At 37.5% G+C, this 23,675-nt stretch overlaps 3 protein-coding genes across 3 annotated transcripts; 1 reads left to right on the plus strand and 2 right to left on the minus strand.

The window, feature by feature from the left end:
- The first annotated feature begins 354 nt into the window (after nucleotides 1–354).
- LOC103716108 (cryptochrome-1-like) lies at nucleotides 355–5,494 on the plus strand. Its single transcript, XM_017844960.5, has 5 exons — nucleotides 355–1,035; nucleotides 2,146–2,364; nucleotides 3,031–3,737; nucleotides 4,051–4,850; nucleotides 5,256–5,494. Exons 1-5 carry the CDS (start codon nucleotides 702–704, stop codon nucleotides 5,305–5,307), a joined length of 2,112 nt encoding a protein of 703 aa, XP_017700449.2. The 5' UTR covers nucleotides 355–701; the 3' UTR covers nucleotides 5,308–5,494.
- Nucleotides 5,495–9,278: 3,784 nt separating this feature from the next.
- LOC103716122 (putative aquaporin NIP-type) lies at nucleotides 9,279–14,088 on the minus strand. Its single transcript, XM_088724349.2, has 6 exons — nucleotides 13,933–14,088; nucleotides 13,185–13,466; nucleotides 12,912–13,127; nucleotides 11,795–11,856; nucleotides 10,889–11,109; nucleotides 9,279–10,713 (listed from the first exon to the last, which is right to left on the minus strand). The coding sequence occupies exons 1-6, from the start codon at nucleotides 14,086–14,088 to the stop codon at nucleotides 10,691–10,693; spliced, it is 960 nt and encodes a 319-aa protein (XP_088580475.2). The 3' UTR covers nucleotides 9,279–10,690.
- Nucleotides 14,089–17,661: 3,573 nt separating this feature from the next.
- LOC103716109 (large ribosomal subunit protein uL29c-like) lies at nucleotides 17,662–21,615 on the minus strand. The gene is made up of 2 exons (XM_008803982.5): nucleotides 21,050–21,615; nucleotides 17,662–18,141 (listed from the first exon to the last, which is right to left on the minus strand). The coding sequence occupies exons 1-2, from the start codon at nucleotides 21,428–21,430 to the stop codon at nucleotides 17,968–17,970; spliced, it is 555 nt and encodes a 184-aa protein (XP_008802204.4). The 5' UTR covers nucleotides 21,431–21,615; the 3' UTR covers nucleotides 17,662–17,967.
- Between the last annotated feature and the right edge of the window lie 2,060 nt (nucleotides 21,616–23,675).

Consider the following 23,675-nt stretch of genomic DNA (forward strand, 5'->3'; position numbering starts at 1 on the left):
AGTAGGTCAGGTGGTAACATGTCCAAGATTTGTTCCAATTGACTGCTATAAAATATTTATGCGTTGTTTGAATTCAAGTTGACAAATAAAACATATATAGCCTTATTATGACACTTCTAAATTATTCCTGTGCCATTGGATGGGCATGGATAAGACTGGAATTATTTCTAGGAGCATCACAATGCTGCCAACTGTATTCCGCAGAACTCCAAGCGAGAGTGTGTGGATTACGTTATCCTCACGTGCAGAGGTTGAGAATAATATCACCACCTCCCAACTTTAAGGGGGATTTCTGTAAAATTTGATAGACAGGGGGGACAAAATCTTTGAGCATGGTAAGAAGAGATATACTAAAAAAAAGATAATTGGCAAGAAAGCAACCTGATGATGGAAGCAAAACCACTCATACAATCCAACCATTACCAAAAATCGGGAAAAAAAAAAGTAGAAAAGAAAAATCAAAACCAATCATCCCAGTCCTCACATCCGTTTGGCTCAAGCCCTGTCCCCCACCAAAAAAAGAAAGGGAATAAAAAGAAGGAAAAAAAATGGAGAAAAGCTCTGATAGCCTTGCAGCCATTGGCTGCCTGCGGCCCCCCAGCATGGAGAAAGTTGCAGCATGAATACATGATCTGATCTTCTCCTATCCCCATTTTCCTGGGAGGAGGAAGAAAGAAGGAATACAGAGACACCATAGAGTGATGACTGGTGGTGTCAGCAGCAGCAACAGTAGTACTAGGAGCATAGTATGGTTCCAGAGGGATCTGAGGGTGGAGGACAACCCAGCACTAGCAGCTGGGGTGAGGTCAGGGGAGGTGGTGGCTGTGTTCATCTGGTCCCCTGAGGAGGATGGGCCCTTCTACCCTGGGAGGGTCTCCAGGTGGTGGCTCAGCCAGAGCCTCCTCCACCTGGACTCCTCCCTCAGGAGCCTTGGCACATCCCTCATCACCAAGAGGTCCTTTGACACTGCCTCCACCCTCCTGGAAATTGTTCACTCTACTGGTGCCACCAATCTCTTCTTCAATCACCTCTATGGTCTGTCTCTCTCTCTCTCTGCCCTATCTCTTTTTCTTTGGTCATGGTATGGATAAGGCTGTCTACTTGATTATTTATTTGGTATTGATTTTTGGATGAACTGGTGGTGTTCTTGTGTTTGGTTTGTGTGGGCTTAATTATTTCTTTGTAAAAAAATATATGTTTTTTTTATCTTTTTTATTTTTTTTCTCTCTTTCTTTTTTGCAAATACTTTATTCTTGTGTTTTGATTGGCCTTTATTCTTTATTCAATTAATTTAGGGTGATCTGAAGTCATTTTATTCTCTTTTTCAATGGGTCCTCGGGTTTCTAGCATGTTATTTGTCACTTGGTTCCATATGATGTTTCTGATAGATTTGATATCTGGAGGTTTTAATATAAGATTTGTTCTTATACCTGTTCATTTGGGTACCTCTTATGCTATTTTTTGGGTAGAAACCTGTTCTTATTTGAGTTATTAAACGCTGCCTTTCTAATCTCAATAAGAAAATTGCACATCTTGCTTATGATTCTCTTCTCTTCTTTATTCTTAATCCAGGATTTCCTTGTTTGGGCCTTTTCTTCTTTATCATCCATCTTTGAACCTAATGAAAGTTGGAACAGGTTTTCTCCTTGGTGTATTATCATCTTGCTGTTTTGAGTTCGAGTCGAAAGCATATTAGATTCAAAAAATAGGAGCTGGTTATTTGGCACATGGTTCCTTTCCCCAAGCAGTTTCAGGATTTGATTTACTTTTCCCTTTGTTAATTTTCCTCTTCTTCTTATCAGCACAGAACATTTGGGGCAATTATTCTTTCTTGTCTGTTGTTCTTGTGAGTTTCGAATTGACCGTAGTATTTCAAGATGAAAACCATTGCTTATCTTCTGATTGGTTGGGCACCATTTTGGTTATATTTATTATATGTCTTGGCTTGTACAAGAGGATATTGATGATCAGGCAGTTCGAACGAAGCATTCTTATAAATTATAGGCATATAATTTGCTACTCATCTCTGGGTGCATCTGAATTGTGTTGTTCACTACTAAATGATAAAAAATGGACTGGCTTCAGGTAAAGAGATGTTGATTGTGTAATTGTGGGATCTGACTATCCTTTTTTAATTTTCTCCAGATCCTCTGTCTCTTGTTAGGGGCCATCGTTTGAAAGAACTTCTGACTGCTCAAGGCATAACAGTCCGCTCGTTCAACGCGGATTTGCTCTATGAACCGTGGGAAGTTAACGATGAAAATGGCAGCCCATTTACAACTTTTGCGCCTTTCTGGAATAAATGCCTTAGCATGCCGTATGATCCAGCAGCACCATTGCTTCCACCCAAAAGAATAACATCAGGTATGACCTGCTTTTATGAGATTGCACCTTTTGCTCTTCCATTGTTGATTGATCTACTGTGACCTAGGTCAGCCTTAAATTCAATATGGAACATTTTATAGTGTTAATTGCTGTTGCTACGTTGGCAATGTTCTGTATATGATACCATAGTGCAAAATTGGAACATTTTGCTAATCGAATTACTTTTTATAATTTCTCAGCTTTTCAAGCATTAATTACTCTTTTATAAAGAAACACGCAGAGATGTGATGCTAACTTTGGCCTTTCAGGCTTGAAAACTTTCTTGATCAGAATTATGAGCTTAATTATGATTGCAGTTTGTCTGATATGATCAGGTTTGCATTGAGTATAAGGGTATTTTTGAAGTAACAATTACATGCATAATAATGAACATGCTGATTATTTATCATGAACTTGTATGAACTTCTTTTAATTTCACCTTGTTACTCATCCTACTAGTTGTAAGCTGAAATATAACCTGCAACTTTGAGGGCCTTGGTACTCCTTATCCAATATGTTGCATATGTATGCTTTTAGCTATTTCTTTGAATTGTCATTCTAGATTATTTATTGTTTTGACATTAAACTTAGAAAATGTCAAGGAGATATTTATTTTTTTTTCATTAAAAGCACCCTTTCTCAAGTGCTCTCGCTCTATTCTGTCAGGTGATGTATCAATGTGCCCCTCGGATACTCTGGTCTTTGAGGATGAGTCTGAGAAAGGAAGCAATGCACTTCTTGCTCGAGCATGGTCACCAGGATGGCGCAATGCTGATAAGTCTCTGACTGCCTTTATTAATGGACCACTGATTGAGTATTCAGTAAATCGTAAAAAAGCAGATGGTGCAACTACATCTCTTCTTTCCCCTCATCTACACTTTGGGGAGCTTAGTGTCCGCAAAGTCTTTCACCTTGTTCGAATGAAACAACTTGTGTGGATTAATGAAGGAAACAAAGCAGGTGAAGAGAGTTGCAACTTGTTTCTGAGATCTATTGGTCTTCGGGAGTACTCTAGATACTTGAGTTTCAACCATCCCTGCAGTCATGAGAGGCCTCTTTTAGCGCACCTTAGGTTCTTTTCTTGGGTGACCAATGAGGGTTATTTTAAAGCTTGGAGACAAGGTAGAACTGGATATCCTCTCGTAGATGCTGGTATGAGAGAGCTTTGGGCAACTGGCTGGCTACATGACAGGATACGTGTGGTTGTTTCCAGTTTCTTTGTGAAGGTCCTGCAACTTCCTTGGAGGTGGGGGATGAAGTACTTCTGGGATACTCTATTAGATGCTGATCTTGAAAGTGATGCCCTTGGCTGGCAGTATATATCTGGGACTCTTCCTGATGGTCGTGAATTGGATCGCATTGATAACCCTGAGGTATGATTTATGTGCAGTAGCTCTTGCCAAGCCTAGCCACCTCCCTCTCTCTCTCTCTCTCTCTCTCTCTCTCTCTCTCTCTCTCTCTCTCTCTCTCTCTCTCTCTCTCTCTCTCGTGCACGCATGCACGCGCACACCCATTCATACTCTGGAGTAACAAATTCTATTAATGTGATATTTAATGTGGTTATTTTATAAGTTCTATGTCACGTAATCAATTATCATGTTATATACATTTTTCCTGTAAAGACCTTGCACATGTCAATCCCCTAAAAGTTTTCCTTCATTTCGTTTCCACTGTTTGAAACTGCAGTTTGAAGGGTACAAATTTGACCCAAATGGAGAATATGTACGTCGTTGGCTTCCTGAGCTGGCCAGGTTGCCCACTGAATGGATACACCACCCATGGGATGCACCTGAATCTGTACTACAAGCCGCAGGAATTGAACTAGGTTCCAACTACCCTCTTCCCATTGTAGAAATAGATGCAGCTAAAGCCAGACTGCAAGAAGCTCTTGCAGCAATGTGGCAACTTGAAGCTGCAACAAGAGCTGCTATAGAAAATGGAACAGAAGAAGGCCTTGGTGACTCTTCGGAGCTACCACCAATTGATTTTCCTGAAGAAGTACATATGGAAGTGGACCATGAACCATTCAGAAATAATACTAATTCACCAGCTGTAGACAGGAGACATGAGGATCAGATGGTTCCTAGCATGACTCATTCAATAGTTAGAGCTGATGAAGAGGAGGTTTCTGCAGATTTGGGGAACACTGCTGGAGATAGCAGAGCAGAAGTACCATCAAACATTAATTTTGATGCAGAAGTTCGTGGAGAAGAAATTGACAGAGGCAGCGTTCAAACAGTGAGGAATAATGTTGTTCCACATTTCGGTCCAGCCAGGCTGCAAAGTCCTGCAGAGCCCACAGTTGACTCATCAAGCAGCCGGACAGAAAGAGATGGTGGCGTGGTTCCAGTTTGGTCCCCTTCCGCAAGCTCTAGCCGTTCAGAGCATTTTGTGGCTGATGACACTGGCATTGCAAGCAGTGGCTATTTACAGAGGCATCCCCAGTCTCGCCAACTAATAAATTGGAGGCAGCTTTCACAGACAGTGTGAGTGTAATATATTTTTTTTGGTGTAAAATAAGTGTAATAATTTTGTAGCATATCACTGTACAACTTATATTATTGCAGAAAGATCTTCACAAATTTCATTTTTATGATTGAAAAGTGCTAAAAGTCTTGTTCTTTCAACACTTAATTTTCTGGCTTTAATGTAACAAACGTAAAATGGCTCAGGTAGCCTAAGTTGGCAGAACTTTTCACATGATGCTCGCTGTATGGTCATCGTTGACTTCATCTCTGATATGAAGATTCTTGTTTTTTCTTGTTAAGGAAAAATGTGTTTTTCTTTTCTATCTTTGAGTTACACTTCATCAGATTCCTCTAGATCCCTAAATGTTAGTTATTTTTCTTTGCTCTTAATTTCTTCTGACAATGAAAAAATTTGCATGACAGGACAAGAAGTTGGGAGGTGGAGAATGCGGTGCAGCCGAATGCTTTTGGGTAAACTCCAAAATAGAAGATAACTTATGTAAATAATTTAGCCTTCTTTTTTGTAGCCTGATCTGCATATAAGCTTCCCACTTTCTGAATGATAAATTGAGCAGACAATCATACTCTGCATCTGCTGTATTGTTCATCAGATTGTTTGAATTTTCTAATAAATGCATGTGCACATCTCTCTTATTCCTGAATTACACTCCATTACGTTGAGTGTATTTCTCTGTTATCTAAGAATTTGATGTTGTTCTCAAGCATGGTGGATTCATTTTTGACATCGATCATAACGTGAAGATGCCATGACATCCAATTTATAGGATAGTGTAGTATATGACGGAATTTGAGAATGTTGATGTTCTCATTTGTAATATTATATGTTACATTTATAAATATGTCTAGGTAATGAGAATTCTCACGCAATGTTTGAACTTTTGCTTGGTTCGATAGCATAAAGGTAACCATCAAGCCTTTTTCCAGGTATTCATGTTCAGCATTATTTTTTTACTACCAAAAGCCATGGCTTTTATCACTGCCACCGAAATCCATATTCAGTCTCCAACAGTGTCACCTTGTGTTTCTTTCCTTTTTCTTTTCCCTTTAAGACAAATTAGCTACTCTCTGGACAAGGGACCCACTATGTTATCGGATGCAAAAGTTCTTGTGTTTGTAGCCCAATTTATTTTCAACAATCTCCACTTTGATGTTCGCACATCTGCTAGATAAGTATGGCTTTGATCCAATTTATAATCCATTTTTTTATGAATTTAACATCTCAGACCTTATTTTTGGTTCATATAGTTTCCTGCATAAGTCTCAAGAGCATGCAACAGTTGAACATAATCTAAAGAACACCTCTCTACTTGATCCACCCTACTGAAATTCTATTAAATATGCCTCTCTCTCTCTCTCTCATTTACTTTAGTATCCTATAATAATTGACTGGCTTTCTTTTGTATAATTTTATGTTTGTTGGGACCAATAATTCTTTTTTTTTTTTTGTTTCAACCATTATTGAAAATATATACTATGTTTTTAGTTGTAGTATGTTTAAAATAATCCTCTAAAGCTTAGTTCCCGAATTCAATTTTGCATTTACTTTCTTTTCTCATTAATCATAAGTATTCTGCATATTGCCTACACCGCCCTTCACAAACATCAGCTGTAAGTACATTTGTAACAAGTATAAAGAGATACAGGTTGAAGCCAACTCTTGGTGTATGTCCATCATGACAGGGAATCTATAGTGTCATGCCACAACTACTTCTAAAGCCTGTGTTTGATTCGCATGCATTTATTGACAGTTTTAAAATATCCTTTATGTAGTATCATCTCTACTAATGTCTAGCAAAATACTGCTCATAAAACCACCTGATATGCTATCTACCTGTCAGCAAACTATGTAATGTGTATTCTCTCTTAGAATTTTTCCATTAATCCCTAAGCAAGGTAATAGATGTTATAAAGCTGGATGGTGATATAAGCAAAATGACTAGTCAATATTGATTGAGCTTCTAGATATTAATACAAAATGGTCATCAGAGATTGTTCTCATTTTTTTCATAATCTTCAATCCATTATCCTCTCAAATAACTAAAGCTTGTTGTAAAAAATCCATTCTGTCAAAATTAGTGCAATCCTGTATGCTGTCTTCATCTAATTAATTGGTTCCCAATCATTTCAATTTCCTTATTTTGAAGATCTTACATATAATGTAGCTAACCTATCGACCAATTTCTTCATCATTATCAAAGTACAGTTAATATTTCAGCTGTCCTTTATTTTCCTATCCTTTTGCTTTATATGCAAAGTTTTCAATGTCAATTATCTGAGTTGGTCAACTGTAACCATGCATTCTTTTTAACTATGCCTCGTTTATTTGTTTTCTTGTATTAGTTTGCTCACTCAAAAACTTTTCCTCCATCTTTTACCAACCCAATTTAACATTTAGGTCCTAGAAGCAAAATCCTTGCATACTAGATCTTTTTTGTCTTTTTTTCCTAATTAACTTTCTGTATAAACACCATTTTTCATATAAATGCCTTTTTTAATATAAATGTCTTTTTAATGTAAATTCATTTCATAGCCTTCAAAGTCTTGTATGTCCTTTTCTTTCTTTTTTTTCTACCATTTCATAAAATATTGCCTTTGAGACCTCAACATTCTGTGAGGAGACCCTTTTCGAAGTATATTTGGCTTGCATTTAGAGGTTTTAAGAAAATCTCTGGTCATTCAGCTAATATATTTGGCCCGTTTCAACCATTTGCTGCAGTTTTCCACCAATTGTTTTGTACGGAGGTTTGGTTCAGTTTTTCCCTTTCAGGGTTCCACCACCTAATTTTTGGTACGCCATGGTTTCATCTTTTTCATTATTCCTTATTTTACTTTTTTTTCCAAGCTTCCAGAACCATGAATATTGGGCTCATGCTCTGTTATCCGACTAATATCTCCTTGTATCATCATATATTGTTGATTTTCTTCTCGTATTGGAAGGTTATACAAGTTGAAGTAAATACCGTGAATCAACTACATATCATCGACATACCTTAGAAAACAAAGTTAAGTTTTTTACCCTTCCCTCTCTTTTGAACTCTGTTGTTTCCAAGGATCTGAGTGTTAAAGATTCTTGCTCATAATCTGATATAGCAGGATCTAACCACTCTATGAGTTAGTTATTCTGTTGGTCTCTTGAAATAAGGATCTGGAATATATTGCAGAAGTTTGAAAAATTGCAGGATGATGAATTTCTTTCAGAATATTGCAGTAATAGATAACTAATTTTGTGAAATTAAGGATTCTTTGAGTTGGCTGAACCTTAGGACTGGCTGCAATGGACCTGAACATTCAATTTGGCATTTTAATTTCTGCAACCTATGAAACACCTCTGATTCATTCAAAGTTGCTGTCAGTAGTGTATTTTATGTTTCATAATCCTTCATTGTCTTCTAACTTGCTCTAGCACAATTTTTTTCTTCGTTTCTTTGAGAGGAAACGAGATGAGGCCCAAAGGGTTCATTAAGAGAATGAAAGTACATCCCCTCAAAAGAGAGAAACAAAGGAAAAAGAGAAAATAAAAGAAGAGGGGAAGGAACACAAAAGGAGTAAGAAGAAAAACAAAGTCAAACTAGCTCCAGTTTATAGAAAATAGGAAATAGTGGGTCTCTCATCTACTGTGACACCTGCATGATCCATTCTTTCATAAGGTAGAACTTTGGGCACCAACAAGTCTTGATCTTCCTCCTTATCTGAGAAACTTGTTGAGTTGCTCTCTGGCCACAGCACTATTTAAGCACCATAACAAGTACAACCCACCCTTGCATTGGGTTCTCGGCAAGATGACTAATTTGGTAGAAGACACCTAATTTAGATGCAAACACCTGCCACAGGCAAGAAACAAAAGAACATCTAATAAAAATATGATCTTGAGATTAGATTCGTCGTCTCGGTACCGAATTCTATACAAGTGCCACATTAGTATTGTGTTGGTATGGTACGGTACAGAATTTTTTTTGACATACCTAAGTGTTGGTATGCCATTCGAACTGAATATCTGTACCGAACCGTACAATACGGTATGCTCCATGCCGTCCGGTTCGAGCCAGTACGGCATATCATGTAGCAAATAGTAGGGCCAATCCATCTTTTTCTTTTGAGATTCTTGCCTGTAAGAATCTTATAGTGGATCGCCAACCAAGCAAAGATCAAAGTCTGGGAGGTAATTGGGCATTTCCAAAGGGACTCGAGCAAAGATCCCACAACCCCATAATTAAGAATGGGATGGATGCGTTTTAGTAGTATACTCTCACTTCAAAGTTCATTTCCATCTAACAGAATCTTGTTCTGTTCCCAGAGAGCTGTTGCAAAAGGTTATCAAGTTGCTATTACGATGCAATTTAAAATATTCTTGCTGCAAAGCAACAAACAGCTACCTTAGTACTCCAAACACTTTCATCTGATATTCTTGCATTCAACTTTCGTCCATTTCCATCTAACAGAATCTTGTTCTGTTCCCAGAGAGCTGTCGCAAAAGGTTATCAAGTTGCTATTACAATGCAATTTAAAATATTCTTGCTGCAAAGCAACAAACAGCTACCTTAGTACTCCAAATACTTTCATCTGAAATTCTCGCATTGAACTTTCCCTTTCGCATGAAGCTCATGATATTTCTCATTCATACTTGTTAGTCAGGTTGTTTCTAGCAGGTGTATATAATAAAATGCATTTTATCATGCCTGGAAATATTTTGCCTGCTACTGGCTAGTATTAATCTATCACAATATTAAAAGTCTTCGCACCTCAAAGGATCAGAAACTCAAATGTTCAAATTAAGAAAAATTAGCACCTTAAGTCTATGATTTGCTCATGTTTTGCAGGAGATTCGAGTTCAGGTGTCACAAGGATTTTTGGAAATGTGACAGACAAGAAAATTTGTTTGCATAATTCCTTTATTTCACAAGTTTAATAATCAGGAACCTTGCTGCCCATGGAATAATTCAGATTCTTGAGTAGTCCTTGCAAACAGAAAACATTTCAACCGAGAAAGATGTTCGATATTGAAGTAATTCTACGGTGAGGAATTAAAGATAACCATAGAATAGGCAGTAAGAACAAGCAGCTAGAAACTGCAGCATCATCTTCTCTATATAATGGGAAAGTCACACAGAGTTTGTTAGACTCCAAGGCTTATGCTTTCCCTGTACTCATCATGATGGGAGTTCCAGCCCGAAAGTTAAATTTCCAGGCCAAACCTCAGCATGTAGAGCTAAAACCTGAGGTAATCTGATCTTTTCTGGGTCGGGAATTCAGCTTATTCAGGCCTGCCGGCCTGGCACATTGAGAGTCCTAATTGGGGCTTGTGGGTCTCTCTCCCTCTCTCTCTCACACACACAAAAAAAATACAGTTCCAGAAAGATTGTTAGAAAAATAGAAAATATTCTGATAGATGGAAAAAGATGTGGGCTATTGATATAGTTTTGTAAGGAATCAAAGATAACCATAGAAGAGGCAACAACAGCAAGCACCTGAAAGCTGCAAATATCATTACACTTTCACTCAAAAGAAGCTGCGAATAACCCCTGAACTCTTTGCATCCTTGAAGTAAATGCAATTACTCAACCAGCAAAAAAAGTTGCAGTTTGGGAGGCTTCTTTGATAATTCAAAGAAAATAATGTCTTTAGCATTGCCAGGTTGAGAGACGCAACCACCTCATTCTCTATTGCAGAATTAGTTGCCGCTAATGTATGAGAGACTGCTAAAAGCAAGTATTCACTTGCTCTGCTTTAACTCATACTTTCTTCTCTTCTATATCTTCAGCAAAAAGCATCTTTGTGAATAGAGATGATACTGTGCAATGTGAATCAGATGGAAAATGCCAAGCAGCGATGCTCTGAATTCATGGAAGCTCCATAGATTTTCCTGTCAAAACATGGCATATTAGTTATGAGACAGAAGAGAGGATTAGCATCTAAGAGTGAAAGCAGTGAAGCAATGTTGTATTAAATGAATTTAATCATTTAACCGCGGAGCTGAAAGAAGTTGTGGGACAAGGCAGAATACATCATGGCTTTAAGGTTCACGTGTTATTACAAACCTGAGTATGTGGGCTCGAACTGGCTGTCGATCTTGTCAAAATTACTTGTGACGATCTTTATCGTAGGGTTTTCAGGCAAGCGTAGGAGATTGTACACAGTAGATCCTGCAACTGCCCCAATCACTGGTGCTACTATGTATAGCAAGAGCTTGTGAAAGTTTTTTGTTGCAAAGGCTGGTCCTAAGCTCCTTGCAGGGTTCATGGAAGCCCCAGTTACTTTCCTGCCAAATATGAAGGGTCATTTTATATGATGGAAAAGAGAATCAATTGATGATAATAACAATAGAAAAGGAGCTATATTGTGAGGCCCAATAGTTTCACATCGGAAAGAGTTTCACATCGGAAAGAGTCGTTCCAGAGTCTGGGCATATGAGGCGGGTGTCTCCAAATTCTGTAGACGTGTTTTAGAAAGAAAACAAAACCGGAAAGAGGTGAAGGACGCTTGCGTGAAGCCCCAGAACTGGACAATATCTGGCAGGAGAGTCCCGTATTCCCCCCTCATGTGGCCCCTATGTGGGCGCTGGGTGCCTCACGTGCCTCGTGCAAGCGGGGGCGTGACATATATGGTTGCACATTTATCGTAAAACCAGCCATCACAACTCTAAACAATGGATTGTATGAATAAAGTTACTGGGAGTCATGGCTTAGATACCCATGCAGGTAGTTTGAGCTAGTTGCTCCAGATGTTGGTTGACATGAAAAAAAAAAAAAGTTAATCTAATTGAGTAGATGTTAGTTTAGATCATTTTCCTCAGATTGGGGGGAAGAAGTAGAAGAATCTGGTAGCTATTTTTACAGAATTAGATGAAATCAACCAGCCAACAAGACCAAACTAGTTTGAAGAGTTCCTTGGGTGGTCGTTAGATTCCTATTAAATGGAGATGATGATAAGATTAGTCACCTTACCCAGCTATGAGGACGTTAAAGAAGATGGTCACACCTATTGCAACTCCAGAGAGCTCCTTTATCTGTCATTTATCATTAGAACAGAGTAGTTAGTTTAAATATATTTACAAATGCTAATCAGGTTGATGTACAAGCATCATGACCCCTGAGAGTGCAGACTGTTGATACTAGTTACAATTTCTGCAATGACCCAAGACCTCACCCCAAAAGGCTAGCCAAGCAAGTGTTCGTTAGATATCTTGGCCCTATATATAAAGTTCTACTCAGTGCATGGCTGATGTGGGACTAAACGCATGCCCGTAAGAGTCCTCATCTTCTTAGCTAGCCTTTTTGAGTAAGATTCTACGTCATTGCAATTTCTGAATAGAAGATCAAATCAAATTAAATATTCTTTAGGGAGCTCCTCTTGTAAGTTTTGATGGTGCTTCAACTATGATCATCTAAGCTAACACAAGCATGGTTTTAAAACCAAGATTTGCCGTCTCGGTACTGGACCTTGTGCCAGTACCATACTAGCACAATGTCAGTATGGTATAGTATGGATTTTTTGGACGTACCAACATCCGTACCGGATACCGGTACCGAACTGCATACCTTGCTTAAAAAATAGCAGGTCATCTGATTCAGAAGAGAAAAAAGCTGCAAGTTTCTTAAAAACTAAGAAAAGAAATAAAAACTGGTAATTGTGGTCCATGGCCATCCCTATGCGCTGATGATCAGGACACCTAAAGTAGTCCCCAATCCTTGAAACCTAAAGTGTATAAAAAGGGAGGATTAGATCTCGAGTGTCCATTAAGGACCAAAGGACTGCAAGCAAGCTAGCTGTGTATCATCTTGGCAGGATTGATGTTATTATGGCTGCTTGATATAAGTTCAAGATCACAAAATAATTGCTGAAAAAGAGAAATGAGGGGAGAATGGTATCATCAAACCTTAGAATTAAGAAATTAGCATACAATATGTTTTCACTCTTGCCCAGCTGCTTCTCTTGGAGAACAGATTAAAGTCAGGGTGGTGCCCTATATTGGCTCTACAAAAGCAGAGGAAACACCTAGGTAGGTGTACATACTGATCTTGCATAAACATAGAGAGATATGGAAGGAATTGATTGCTATACCCCTCTGTCATCAGTGGCAGCACCAGATATAACAAACATCAAGATGAACGTGATGATAATCTCCCATGCAACAACGTTGAGATCATTCGTCGACTTATCAGGAAGTGTTAGCATCACAACTGCAGGATTGCCGTCGAACAGCCATCTTAGAGTGATGCTTGCAAGGATAGAACCCAGCATTTGAGCTACCACATACAGAGGGACCTGAAAGAAATAAAATGCCCGAGATCAGAAAAAATATATATATTTGATGAGGCTCACCAATTTGAATCATTTGATAACCACTACCTGTTTCCAAGGGAATCGGCCGGCTGTGGCGAAGGCAATGGTGACTGCTGGATTGACATGGGCTCCTGATATGTGCCCAAGTGTGTATACTAGAGCCATTACTGCGAAACACCATGCTAATGCTACACCAACCAGTGTAATATTGTATTTTTGGTCTATAAATGACGATCCACAGCCAATGAATATAAGTATGTATGTCCCAACTACCTCAGCAGCTACCTGCGCATTAACAAGCAGAATACTTAGAGATACCTTCTTATTACTTGCCTTCTTGTATATGAATTACATTTTTGTTACAATGGACTAAGCTGGCACTGAAAAAATTGCTTATTTGGTTGCCATTTGTTAGATTAGCTTTTAGAAATTGGAGGGTGCACAAAGGAAGGAGTGGGAGATTTTGGAAAGGATAAGAATCAAAGCAAGTTGAGACACAACCAATTTTAATGATTTTTTTTTTCCTCACAGGAAAGAAGAGTTATGAGCATAATGTTCGAGAAAAAGGAGAAGCAACTCATTGTAAGTGTAGCAGAGTGATCTGAGAAGGTGAACAACAGTCAGAACCTCCTCCATATAAAGGAGGTCCTGGGTTTGAAACTCGGAAGGTGTTTCCTTGTAGTTATGGGACCTGCATAATTTTAGCAAATGGAAAGAATGATTCGAGAGCATGTATATTAATTTTGACATTATGGTATTCGACCAATCTTTGATATCAGAAATGAGAGAAGAGTCTTGCCTTGTGCATGTTGCTTGGGGTGATCTCAGGTTCCTCTTGGTAAGAGTCCTTGATTTTTTCTACATTAGAGTACTTCACTTCCTCTACATTGGATGGCTGAGATGCTGAGGGAGGTCTTGTAGAGATCCCAGGAGAGTGAGGAATTATCTCTGTCATTCTCTAACACTTGACAAAAACCATGCATACCATGGCAAGGACCCGACCATCTTTATACTCACACAAGTGTTCGATAGCATATAAAATGATATGGAATTTCTGCTCAAGCTCAACTCATTTTATAATCCAGAACTCTTGGTGCACCATTTCCAAAGCCAACCAGTTGATTGATAGCTGATTCAACAAAGCAATCCATAAGCATTTACATTTCATGGTTAACCAATCAATTCAGTGATATAATCCAGGAAGAGTTTCAGTTCGATAATTTTGTAGTCCTCAGAACATACTATATATTTCCTCGATAATTTTCTAGAGATAAACTTAGGTATCCACGAGAACTGTTCCAGTTTTGAGTTCATGCAGGAGAAACGGACAAACGCAGACGTTTTCCGATAGTAATATACCAATTCTGATCCTGTGGATGCTTTGTATTTTTTGCTTGATAACCAAATGATCTTGGTTGTGGTCCTTGGTTGTCCTCATAGGTCAATTAAAAAGAATAAGCTATATGTAATCATTTCCTTAGTCTAAGAAATCCAAATGGAATTAATTGATTGAGTGAAGGATAAGAAAACTGCAAAACTAGGAGCCTTTTTACATATAATCTTCACATCGGTATTGTCTTATGCCAATAGGACGGCGGAATCTTTAGAGCTGCTTAAGTTTCTTGGCGTTAGCCTATCCAAGAAGGCCAGCCTTTCTTTGGGATGCAAGTCTGGAAGACACTGGAAACTCTTAGACTCCCTTGTTGTCACCACCACTTTGAAGTTCTGATTGTATTGGATGCTCCCTGTCCTCGTCAAGAACACACAAAGGGGGAAAACATGAGGATGTAGAAAGCACGAACTAAATTTTTTTAGATCCACGAGTCTGAATGCTTGAGCATGTCAAAGTCCTTAGCTTGAACTTAATGTCTTTCCCATTTGGCAGAACTTTTGGTGGCCAGAAAGCACTTTCTGACCCTCCAAAAATACTTTTGGATGGAATAGAAATATTTAGTAAAAAAATTGAGAACTTTTCCAAAAAAGTACTTTTAGCATATGTCGGAAAGCTGTTTTGATTTATATTTTTTTTGGACAAAAATACCTATAATAAAATATTATAATTACAGAAAATGTTCATTTATATTACAGAAATCTGCGAAAGTTCCAACAAAGAAAACAAAAAATCCTAAAGGTCCCTTAATATATAATAATAATTATTATTATAATATTTTATATCTTTATTATTGTATTATACTAGAAATATAATATTATATTATATTATATCATAATATATTGATATGTTATGTACATAATATCAAATTATGTTATATTATTATATTATAGTATATAATATTATATTATAACAATATGATATTACATTACAATAATATTATACTATATTATATATTTATGTTTTAATACATATTATATTTTATTATGCTCTCTTGTATAATACTATGCAATATTCTTTATGATCATTTTGTCATACTCATAGTAATTTCTCAGTTTGTTTACTAAATATATATTAAAGTTCCACAACACTTTAAAAATATAGTTGTCAAACAGCAAATAGCTTTTTATAAAAGCTCTACTTCAAAAGACTTTACTTCAAAAAGCTCTACTTTCGAAAGCTCTACTGCCAACAGTTCTGCCAAACAAGTAGTTATGGTGGAAGAAGCGAGCCTACAATATATCTACTATATGTACGTATTTATGTGTGCGAACACACACACACACACACACACACACACACACACACACACACACATATATATATATATATATATATATATATATACATACATACATACATACATACATATATAGAGATTCAAAGCTCTTCTATTAGCCATGAACTACTGTTGTTTCCCAAAAAAAAAAAAAAAAGAATAATCAATGCGAGATGCTTTAGTGAGATGGGAAAGAGAGTAATTCATGCAGTTAACAAATAAAAGTATATTATATTCTATATTCAGTAAAAATTATTAATAATACGATGTTTAGATGTCACTTGATCTAAAAGTAAATTTGATTGATGGAATCTATCAGCATATTTCTTTTTTAATTTAATACTATAAGAATAATATAGGATCAAAAGCTGACAAATCCCCTTGCACAAGGGATATGGTCACAAATAATTCATTTCCAATGCATTGCACAACAAACTATATCAAGGAAGGTGCCCTTGTTCATCATTCTCGTCATATATGAGACCAGCACTTCGGTAACCAGGAAATTCCTACAAAGTGTCCCACGAGAAAACAGTAGCCTAATTCACGTTAGACTCATAATTGTGGTCCGTGCCTGCCAGAAAAAAAATTAGATAAGAAATCCTTATCTCATAATGATATCTGTGTTCCAAAATTACAAATCCAAGCGAGATTGGTCTATGCCCACCTATAAAATCCCATGCCCATCTAGCTTTTATTCGGCTTTGTTGTTTAGAGGAAGCCCATCTATATATATAGCTTTTTATTTCCAACTCAAGACTTTCATCATGGCCTTCCTCAATCTTCGTCAAGTGATTACAAGCATGGAGTCTTCTTTTTTCATCTCAAAATGCTGCTGCTCGGCTTTGCCACCCTAGTTGAGTTCAAGAGTGCTTGTGCTATCACTGGCCAGCCTGATCTTTTTATAAGAGAAGTATTCTTCCAGTGGGATTAGTGAGAAGGAGGTACTCGAAGCCATCCGCCGGGCCTGTGTCCTCGTGGTAGGCGAAGGCTTCCACCATGCCTCAAGCCCCTTTGAGAGTTCTTTAGTCGCTTCTTTGAGGCTAGGTTCTTCTGATTTCCTTTTTGTGTCCTTCCCGATCCATGTAATTGTTAGTTTTTCCAGGCGTTTTGGCTTTGAGTTAATATGTCTATGGGTGGTTATGACTGCCTGAGAGAATTTGCTCTTCTGCTTTCTTTCTTCCTCTTGTAGTTGTCTCTACAATAATAGTTTTCACCCTCCTCTATGATCAGAGAGGAAAAGCCAAAAAAAAAAAAAAGCCAAAAAAGAAACTATGGGTAGTTAAATACCTTTTTTTGCTATGTTGTGATAATTGAAGATTTATTACAATAATAGTTCTTCATCATTGGTTTCTTTTAATTAATTGCTTAGAAGTTGTTAAATGGCTAATATTTTCATCCTTAGCTTTTTGAAATAACTCCATGCCAGAATATACACGTGTGTGTGTGTAAATATATGTATGTAAACACACACACACACACACAGAGACACGCACGCAGATATACATGTATGTATGTATGTATGTATATGTATATGTATATACATATATATGTAGGGGCGCGCGCGCGCATAAATTACTTAGGGCAGAAGAAATAGACTGCCAGAAGATGAGAAAGCAAGATGATACAAAGCCTGTACACTTTGCAGAAAAGAATAGCACTGTTAACATTGTTAACTTAACAAAGCAATGATCAAGATAACTAATTGCATGAAAATGCTTTCCATTAATTGGCTCCAGAATGAATCTAGTGTTAAGATTTTTCTTATAGATGAAAATTGCTCCGGTGAATGCATTAGAACCTGCCATATAAGGACAATATCCACAAATGCTATGAAGCAAAGAACAAAGGTTCAGGTCTTCATCACAAACAATAATAAGCAAAAGTACATTGGTAAAAGCAGTCGTTTACCCTTAAACAACTTTGAACTGGAAAGCAATACACTTTTCCTAAAGAAAAATGGAATTGCGATACTTTTTCCACATAATATAGATTTGCAATTGAGGGATTACATATAAAGAAAAAGGAGCCTATCCTAATACAATCTTACAGAAAAGTCTTAAGGAACCAGCAAGTTCCTATTTTTTTTTCTAATTTTTAACACATCCAACAAAGAAAACTTGCAGAGCAAGAAAAATGAGCATATAATCATACATGAAATTGATTTATGTTGACTTCTCTGCCTCTGCTGCTTTCTGCTCCTCCTGCTTCTTCCTCAGAGATGGAGGTGGTCTGACGACAATGCTTTTCTTCCATTTCTTATCAAGTTTCCTTGACAGTCTCTTGTTGATCCCCTCTTCGATCTCCCTCTCTCTTTTAACAGTCAGCATGCGAGCAATCTGAATGTAGATTAAAAGTGAAACAGGAATTAGGATATAATTCTAAATGAACAATAACTTTTCCAATTAACTCTGATTCTCTAGTCTGGCTGGAAAGGAGTTAATAAGGATCAGTCGAGTTGTACTTGAATGAGCCTTTTCTTTTTCCATTCTTCATTGTTTTTTTTTCTAAGAGAAGGTAGAGGATCCATAGATGCATCACAACTTTTGATAGAACTGGACCTACTGTTACCGCTAATACAATATTGACAAACAATAAGCATAACTATCGTTCAGGGTTCTCTTAAAGTCCGTTCATTCAGTTGGATGTAGATCTTGATTAGTTATAACAATTAATGAAATCATGCTTACTCAAGAAAACGTATCTTAAGACTGTTCTGATATCCATAATGTGCATCCACAACTTTTTTTCACTACTAGTTTTTCTTTAGACTATTGCATGCTAGAAAATAAATCTTTGCTAGTAGTTCTCAGGGCATAAGTGGGGGAACATATAGGCATTTAATTAAGTGGTACACAAGGTTCAGTTTGGGGTGCATCATTCACATGTTCTGGCCAAACACATTTGCAAGGAAATAGGACAAAATTGTTATCATTTTGCAGATAACTCTGTATGTAATATCAATATTGTCCCAACTTACCTAAGTTTCAGTTGTGATATGTGATGTATATGTGCCAAATGGAGAGGCATACAGGGAAGAAAAATTTTGGGAATATTAAGAATAGTTTAGTTATGAGATCAAAGGAAGGATCTTTTTTTAAGATTTGGATAAATAGCACTTTATATTGAATCATATTCTCTTGTAAAATAGATTTCACAAATCACATTATATCAAATTGTTCCCTGAATTAATGTGTGAGAAAATCAAATGATCGACATAGCCCTTATCTAACAGATAATGAGAATCATCCAAATTGTTGTGGTATTATTTTATTTGCTACCTGGGACAAGCCCAAATTGCCACCGGGCTTGCTTGTGAAAGCAATGCCCTTCTCCTTATTTGGAACAAAAAAGAGGGGATGAATTTTCTGTTTTCCAAGACCACACCGAGACCCCCTCCACCACCTCATCCTCTTCTCCATTCATTTGTCTTGCCGGACCATGCTCGCCAGCCTTCACCACCGGCCATACCTCACCCAAGCCCCCTGCCACTCTTTCACCTATCACACACCTTTGACTGCCATTCTTTCACCTATCACAACCTTTGACACCCACCACCTCCCATCATTCCAATCCAGAATGCAATTCAGAGCTTATTTTATCTTATATAATTTTCTTTGAATCTCGCTAATATCTCAACAACACTAACGTATTTATAGTCTACCTGTAAGGATAATTATTGATCTATGTCTCTTATCAACATGCTAATCCTGATATATGGAACATAATTTTCCTAAAGATATATTGAAATATTTATTGTACTCCATACTGAAGATGAGAATAGTTTGGATTTGAGGACTGCAAATTAAAGCAATAGGCATGTTAGAACAAGGGCATCAATCGATAGGTTTATCGGTCAGAACATTCATCAGATAGTAGGGATGACATAACAATTAGGTTGAAAACCACTGTTTTCCAAATTCACTTGAGTGGGCTTTGTAATACAACATTTAGCAAGAAGGAATCTTGTTGATGAATATGCATAAGAATATCATAGGTTGAATGTGTAATTATGTGTACAAGGTGAGGCAGAAGTTGCATGGTTAATCATGATTTTACAAAGAAAATTAACCTTCGGTATGCAATTGGGATAGGGCAAAGCAGCCTGATGTCATGGTAGAGCAATACAGAAATCCTTGAGGTCCATCATGCATGCTAGAGTAATTTACTCTAGCATACAGAAATCTAGGTTAATTTACTCCTACTCCTCTTTGCTTCAGAATAAATTACTCCATCCTGCATGCTAGAGTAATTTATTTCTAGGTTAAATGGGATTATGGGATAAATGGGTTGGGAAGGAAAAAAGTCAGGTACCAATTTTTTAAAATACCCATTTTGCCCTTCTGAAAAAGTGATTTGATTCAAATGCTCCAATGAGTGTTTGGCTGAAAAAGGGTGGAAAAGTGGGTTAAGTGACTTTTATTTCTTATTCCTCTCCCAAATACAACCTTAGTGACAAATGAATGTTATATGGTGCAAGAGTAAAAATGAGAAAAAAAAAAAGAAGCAAATGCCACGATATTTCTTATCCTTAATCCATTTATATCCTTGAAAAGTTTTACAATTGTTAACCTACCTATGCTTCTTTTTTTACCTTAATTTGGTCATTTTCAATTCTTATTTCTTTCATTCTGCTTTGTAAATGAACGCTTGCTACTAGCATCTCCTCAACAACACTAACTATGATGCAGAAAGTATCAAACTCCCAACGTCATCCAACAACTTTTTTAACATCAGCTCCATCTAGCACATCATATAAGATCATTTTTCAATCGATTCGTAAATCCGTTATACTGATTAACAACTCGCAACAAGATTAAATAAACGGCATTTCAAGTTTCACTCCCTTGAATATAAATTATCCAAATTGCAAACCTATTTATGATTCATGAATCAACATCAACTTATACTTCTTTGCTTATACGATGGCATTACCTATCTTCAGATACCCATCCAAAGACCCTGATTTCCAGGCAGCTCTGTCCTCCATTCTATTAACTATTGCACCACTACCCACTAGTTCACGACTAACACTATTTATCAATCGTTTATCACATGGCAAAGAACTAAAACCAGACGGGGCCAAAAATCGCTATTTTCGTGATGTTTTTTATCAGAAATTCAAATCAATAACCCTACAAAAGATTAAAAAATCACATTTTGAACAGCAGAAAAGCAAGAATTCAGATTAAAGAGATAGTGATTTTTCCACCTTTCAAGAAAAAAAAAATCGGGATAAAAGTATACCCTTTTGCGCATGCGGTGGAATTCGCTTGACTTGAACTCATTCCGGGCGGACTTCTGAAGGCGGAGCATGAAGAGCTCCCCCTTGAGGTCGATGACCTCCTCGTTGAGCTCCTCCGTCGTCTTCTCCCTAATCTCCTTCATCTCCTCCCCCCTCTTCGCCATCCTCACCACCATCCGTCCGCCGCCGCCGCCGCCGCCGCCGCGCGACGGCAACGGCGTCAGAGCTCGGACGTCGTTCCCAATCCGGATTCCACGGAAGGATGACTTCAGAGAAGGAAAGGGAGACAAAATTCTAAGCGAAGAAGATGGAGGAGAGGCAAAGGAAGCGAGTCCAAATGACGAGGAGGAGGAGGGTGGTGACGAGACCCCGAGAGCTATCATCTTCTATCTTGGCTCTGTTTTCGCTTCGTATTCTCTCTTCGGTGATGGAGATAACGCTGCTCTGGCTCTTCATCGTTTTCCCCTTCGATGGATTTTGAGTTTCAGAAACCCCCGGTAAGTGTACCTCCAAGGTTGAAAAGCCCCGTTATCCTGTTATAACAGAATCCTTGACTCCAGTCACTCCACTGTTTATGTTGTAACGGAAGTAATGGACGTTAGGTTCCACGTTAAACATGGGACTAAATTTTATTAGGATAACAGAAGAGCAATAATGCTTCGGTCGCTCAAATAAGTCACCAAAAAAGGCTCACTCCGCTGGTGAGGTGAATTGTTATTTGAATTGGCATCTTGAAGTATGCCATTGAGTATATTGGTCATTGGTGCAAGGCACCTGAGATACTTTTCCGAGTTACCATGGCATTGCTCACAACAAAATAATGGGTGATAAATGTTTTGCGAATGTCTTTGATCACATCTAATAGAATGATTGCCTAATATATGCAAGTTATTACTAGTTGTAACGATTCTTTTTCATATAGGAGTGCGTAAAAATTAACTAGTTGTAAAGGTCGATTACAATAGTGTTCCATGTAGAAATTTTTATAAATTAAAACATACACACATACACACATGAAGCAAATGTTACTCTTTTCATCTTTCAAAACTCTTATATTGTTATAGACCTTTTTACTAGCCATAGATATAAAATAATTTAGTGTTGGCATCACCAACCGAGATCCATAAGGCTCTCAAACTCTACCTAGCTTGGATTTCTTCACATTTGGCTAGATAAGCATGACTGATTTTCAAAATTTTCTCTTAGCCCACAAGATTACTGTTTGCCGAGGATCTTGAATCTTCACCAATTTCTCTCTGCTCTCTCTTATTTATCCTTGATGTTTCCAAATTCCTTGTACATATAGTGTTACATAGCAAAAGAGGGACTACACGCATGCACTATGCATGCACATATGTCCAAGTTTTAATCGCTTGTATCGAAGTGGTTTAGAGATAGTTAATCACCGATATAGGATTACCATCGTCCAATCATGATCTGATTAGATTTGAGTAGAGATACACTCGAGAATATCCTAGTCTCTCCCGATCGTTTGATCGATATTATATGCATAGATACATACATACGTATACACACATATACTATATATATTTATGTGGAAGAAGGCCGAGGTTGGGTTGCGGGTTGCAAGTCCTTAAAAAATCTGAAATAGTTCTCAAGCGAAACGTGACATATAAACCAGTGCCATCTTTCTGGCTCCAAGCATGCAAACTAGATATGGTCCTCATAGTCACGAGAAGGGCAACAAATGGATCTTTTCAAGCCATGACCTGGTCCAAATGGAAACAGACACATTTACAGGCTATGCTTGAATTGGCTTGGGCCCAACCAACTGCAAGCCTGGGCATAACGTCTCTTCCTTCAATGCGGTAGCGGAAGTTGATAGCGCGGGCACTCCGCACGGTAATCTCACATTGTCATCTAATGTTTCAAGCCCCAGAGAAGTCGACCGGGTAAAGTAAAAAATACATTGATTTACTACATCTCATATATGAGATTAGGAATTAAGATTTACCATCCATAATAAAAAAAATTGTCATCCGGGACAGGAATCAACTGCATCATCATTTCCATGCTAGTAGCTTTTAGGGTATTTTAGGTATGAGATCTTAATGTACATGACATTCTACCAATTTTGTGGTACATTATCCTACATATCTGTCGGCCAGCAGTTGAATTCTGATCAATGATACCATCAAAGTCAGTGTCTGAGCCAGTTTTTCGAACATAGTTACAAACTTTTTACTCCATACAGCAGTCTTCCCATTACAGATAGGAAGTAGAAGAATTCACAAAAACTACAGGAGCATGCAACAAATTGGTTCTGGTAAACAATGGAAGGACCTCGGTTGTCCTGGCAATCTTAAGGCCTAAGCAGCTCACAGCTTCTTGTGGAATGAGATATCTGTGATCCTACCATAGCTGTACCGTCTTTTTTTCTTTTTCCTTTTTTTCTTCCTCTGCTTGTACATATCTTTCTAAATAAAATTCGCAGGCTTTACCTTCCACTTCTATTCAGAAAAAAAATATATATATATATATATATATATATATATATATATATATATATATATATATATATATATATATATATGCAGAATTTTTAGATTTGATTTTTATTGACACTTCTGAATAACCAAGCATTTTATAAAAGATATTAGGGAAGTA

Source organism: Phoenix dactylifera, chromosome 7 (genome assembly GCF_051530095.1).
Source record: "Phoenix dactylifera cultivar Ajwa chromosome 7, Ajwa_hap1_PhDact_Kaust_v1.1, whole genome shotgun sequence".
NCBI lineage: Eukaryota > Viridiplantae > Streptophyta > Magnoliopsida > Arecales > Arecaceae > Phoenix > Phoenix dactylifera.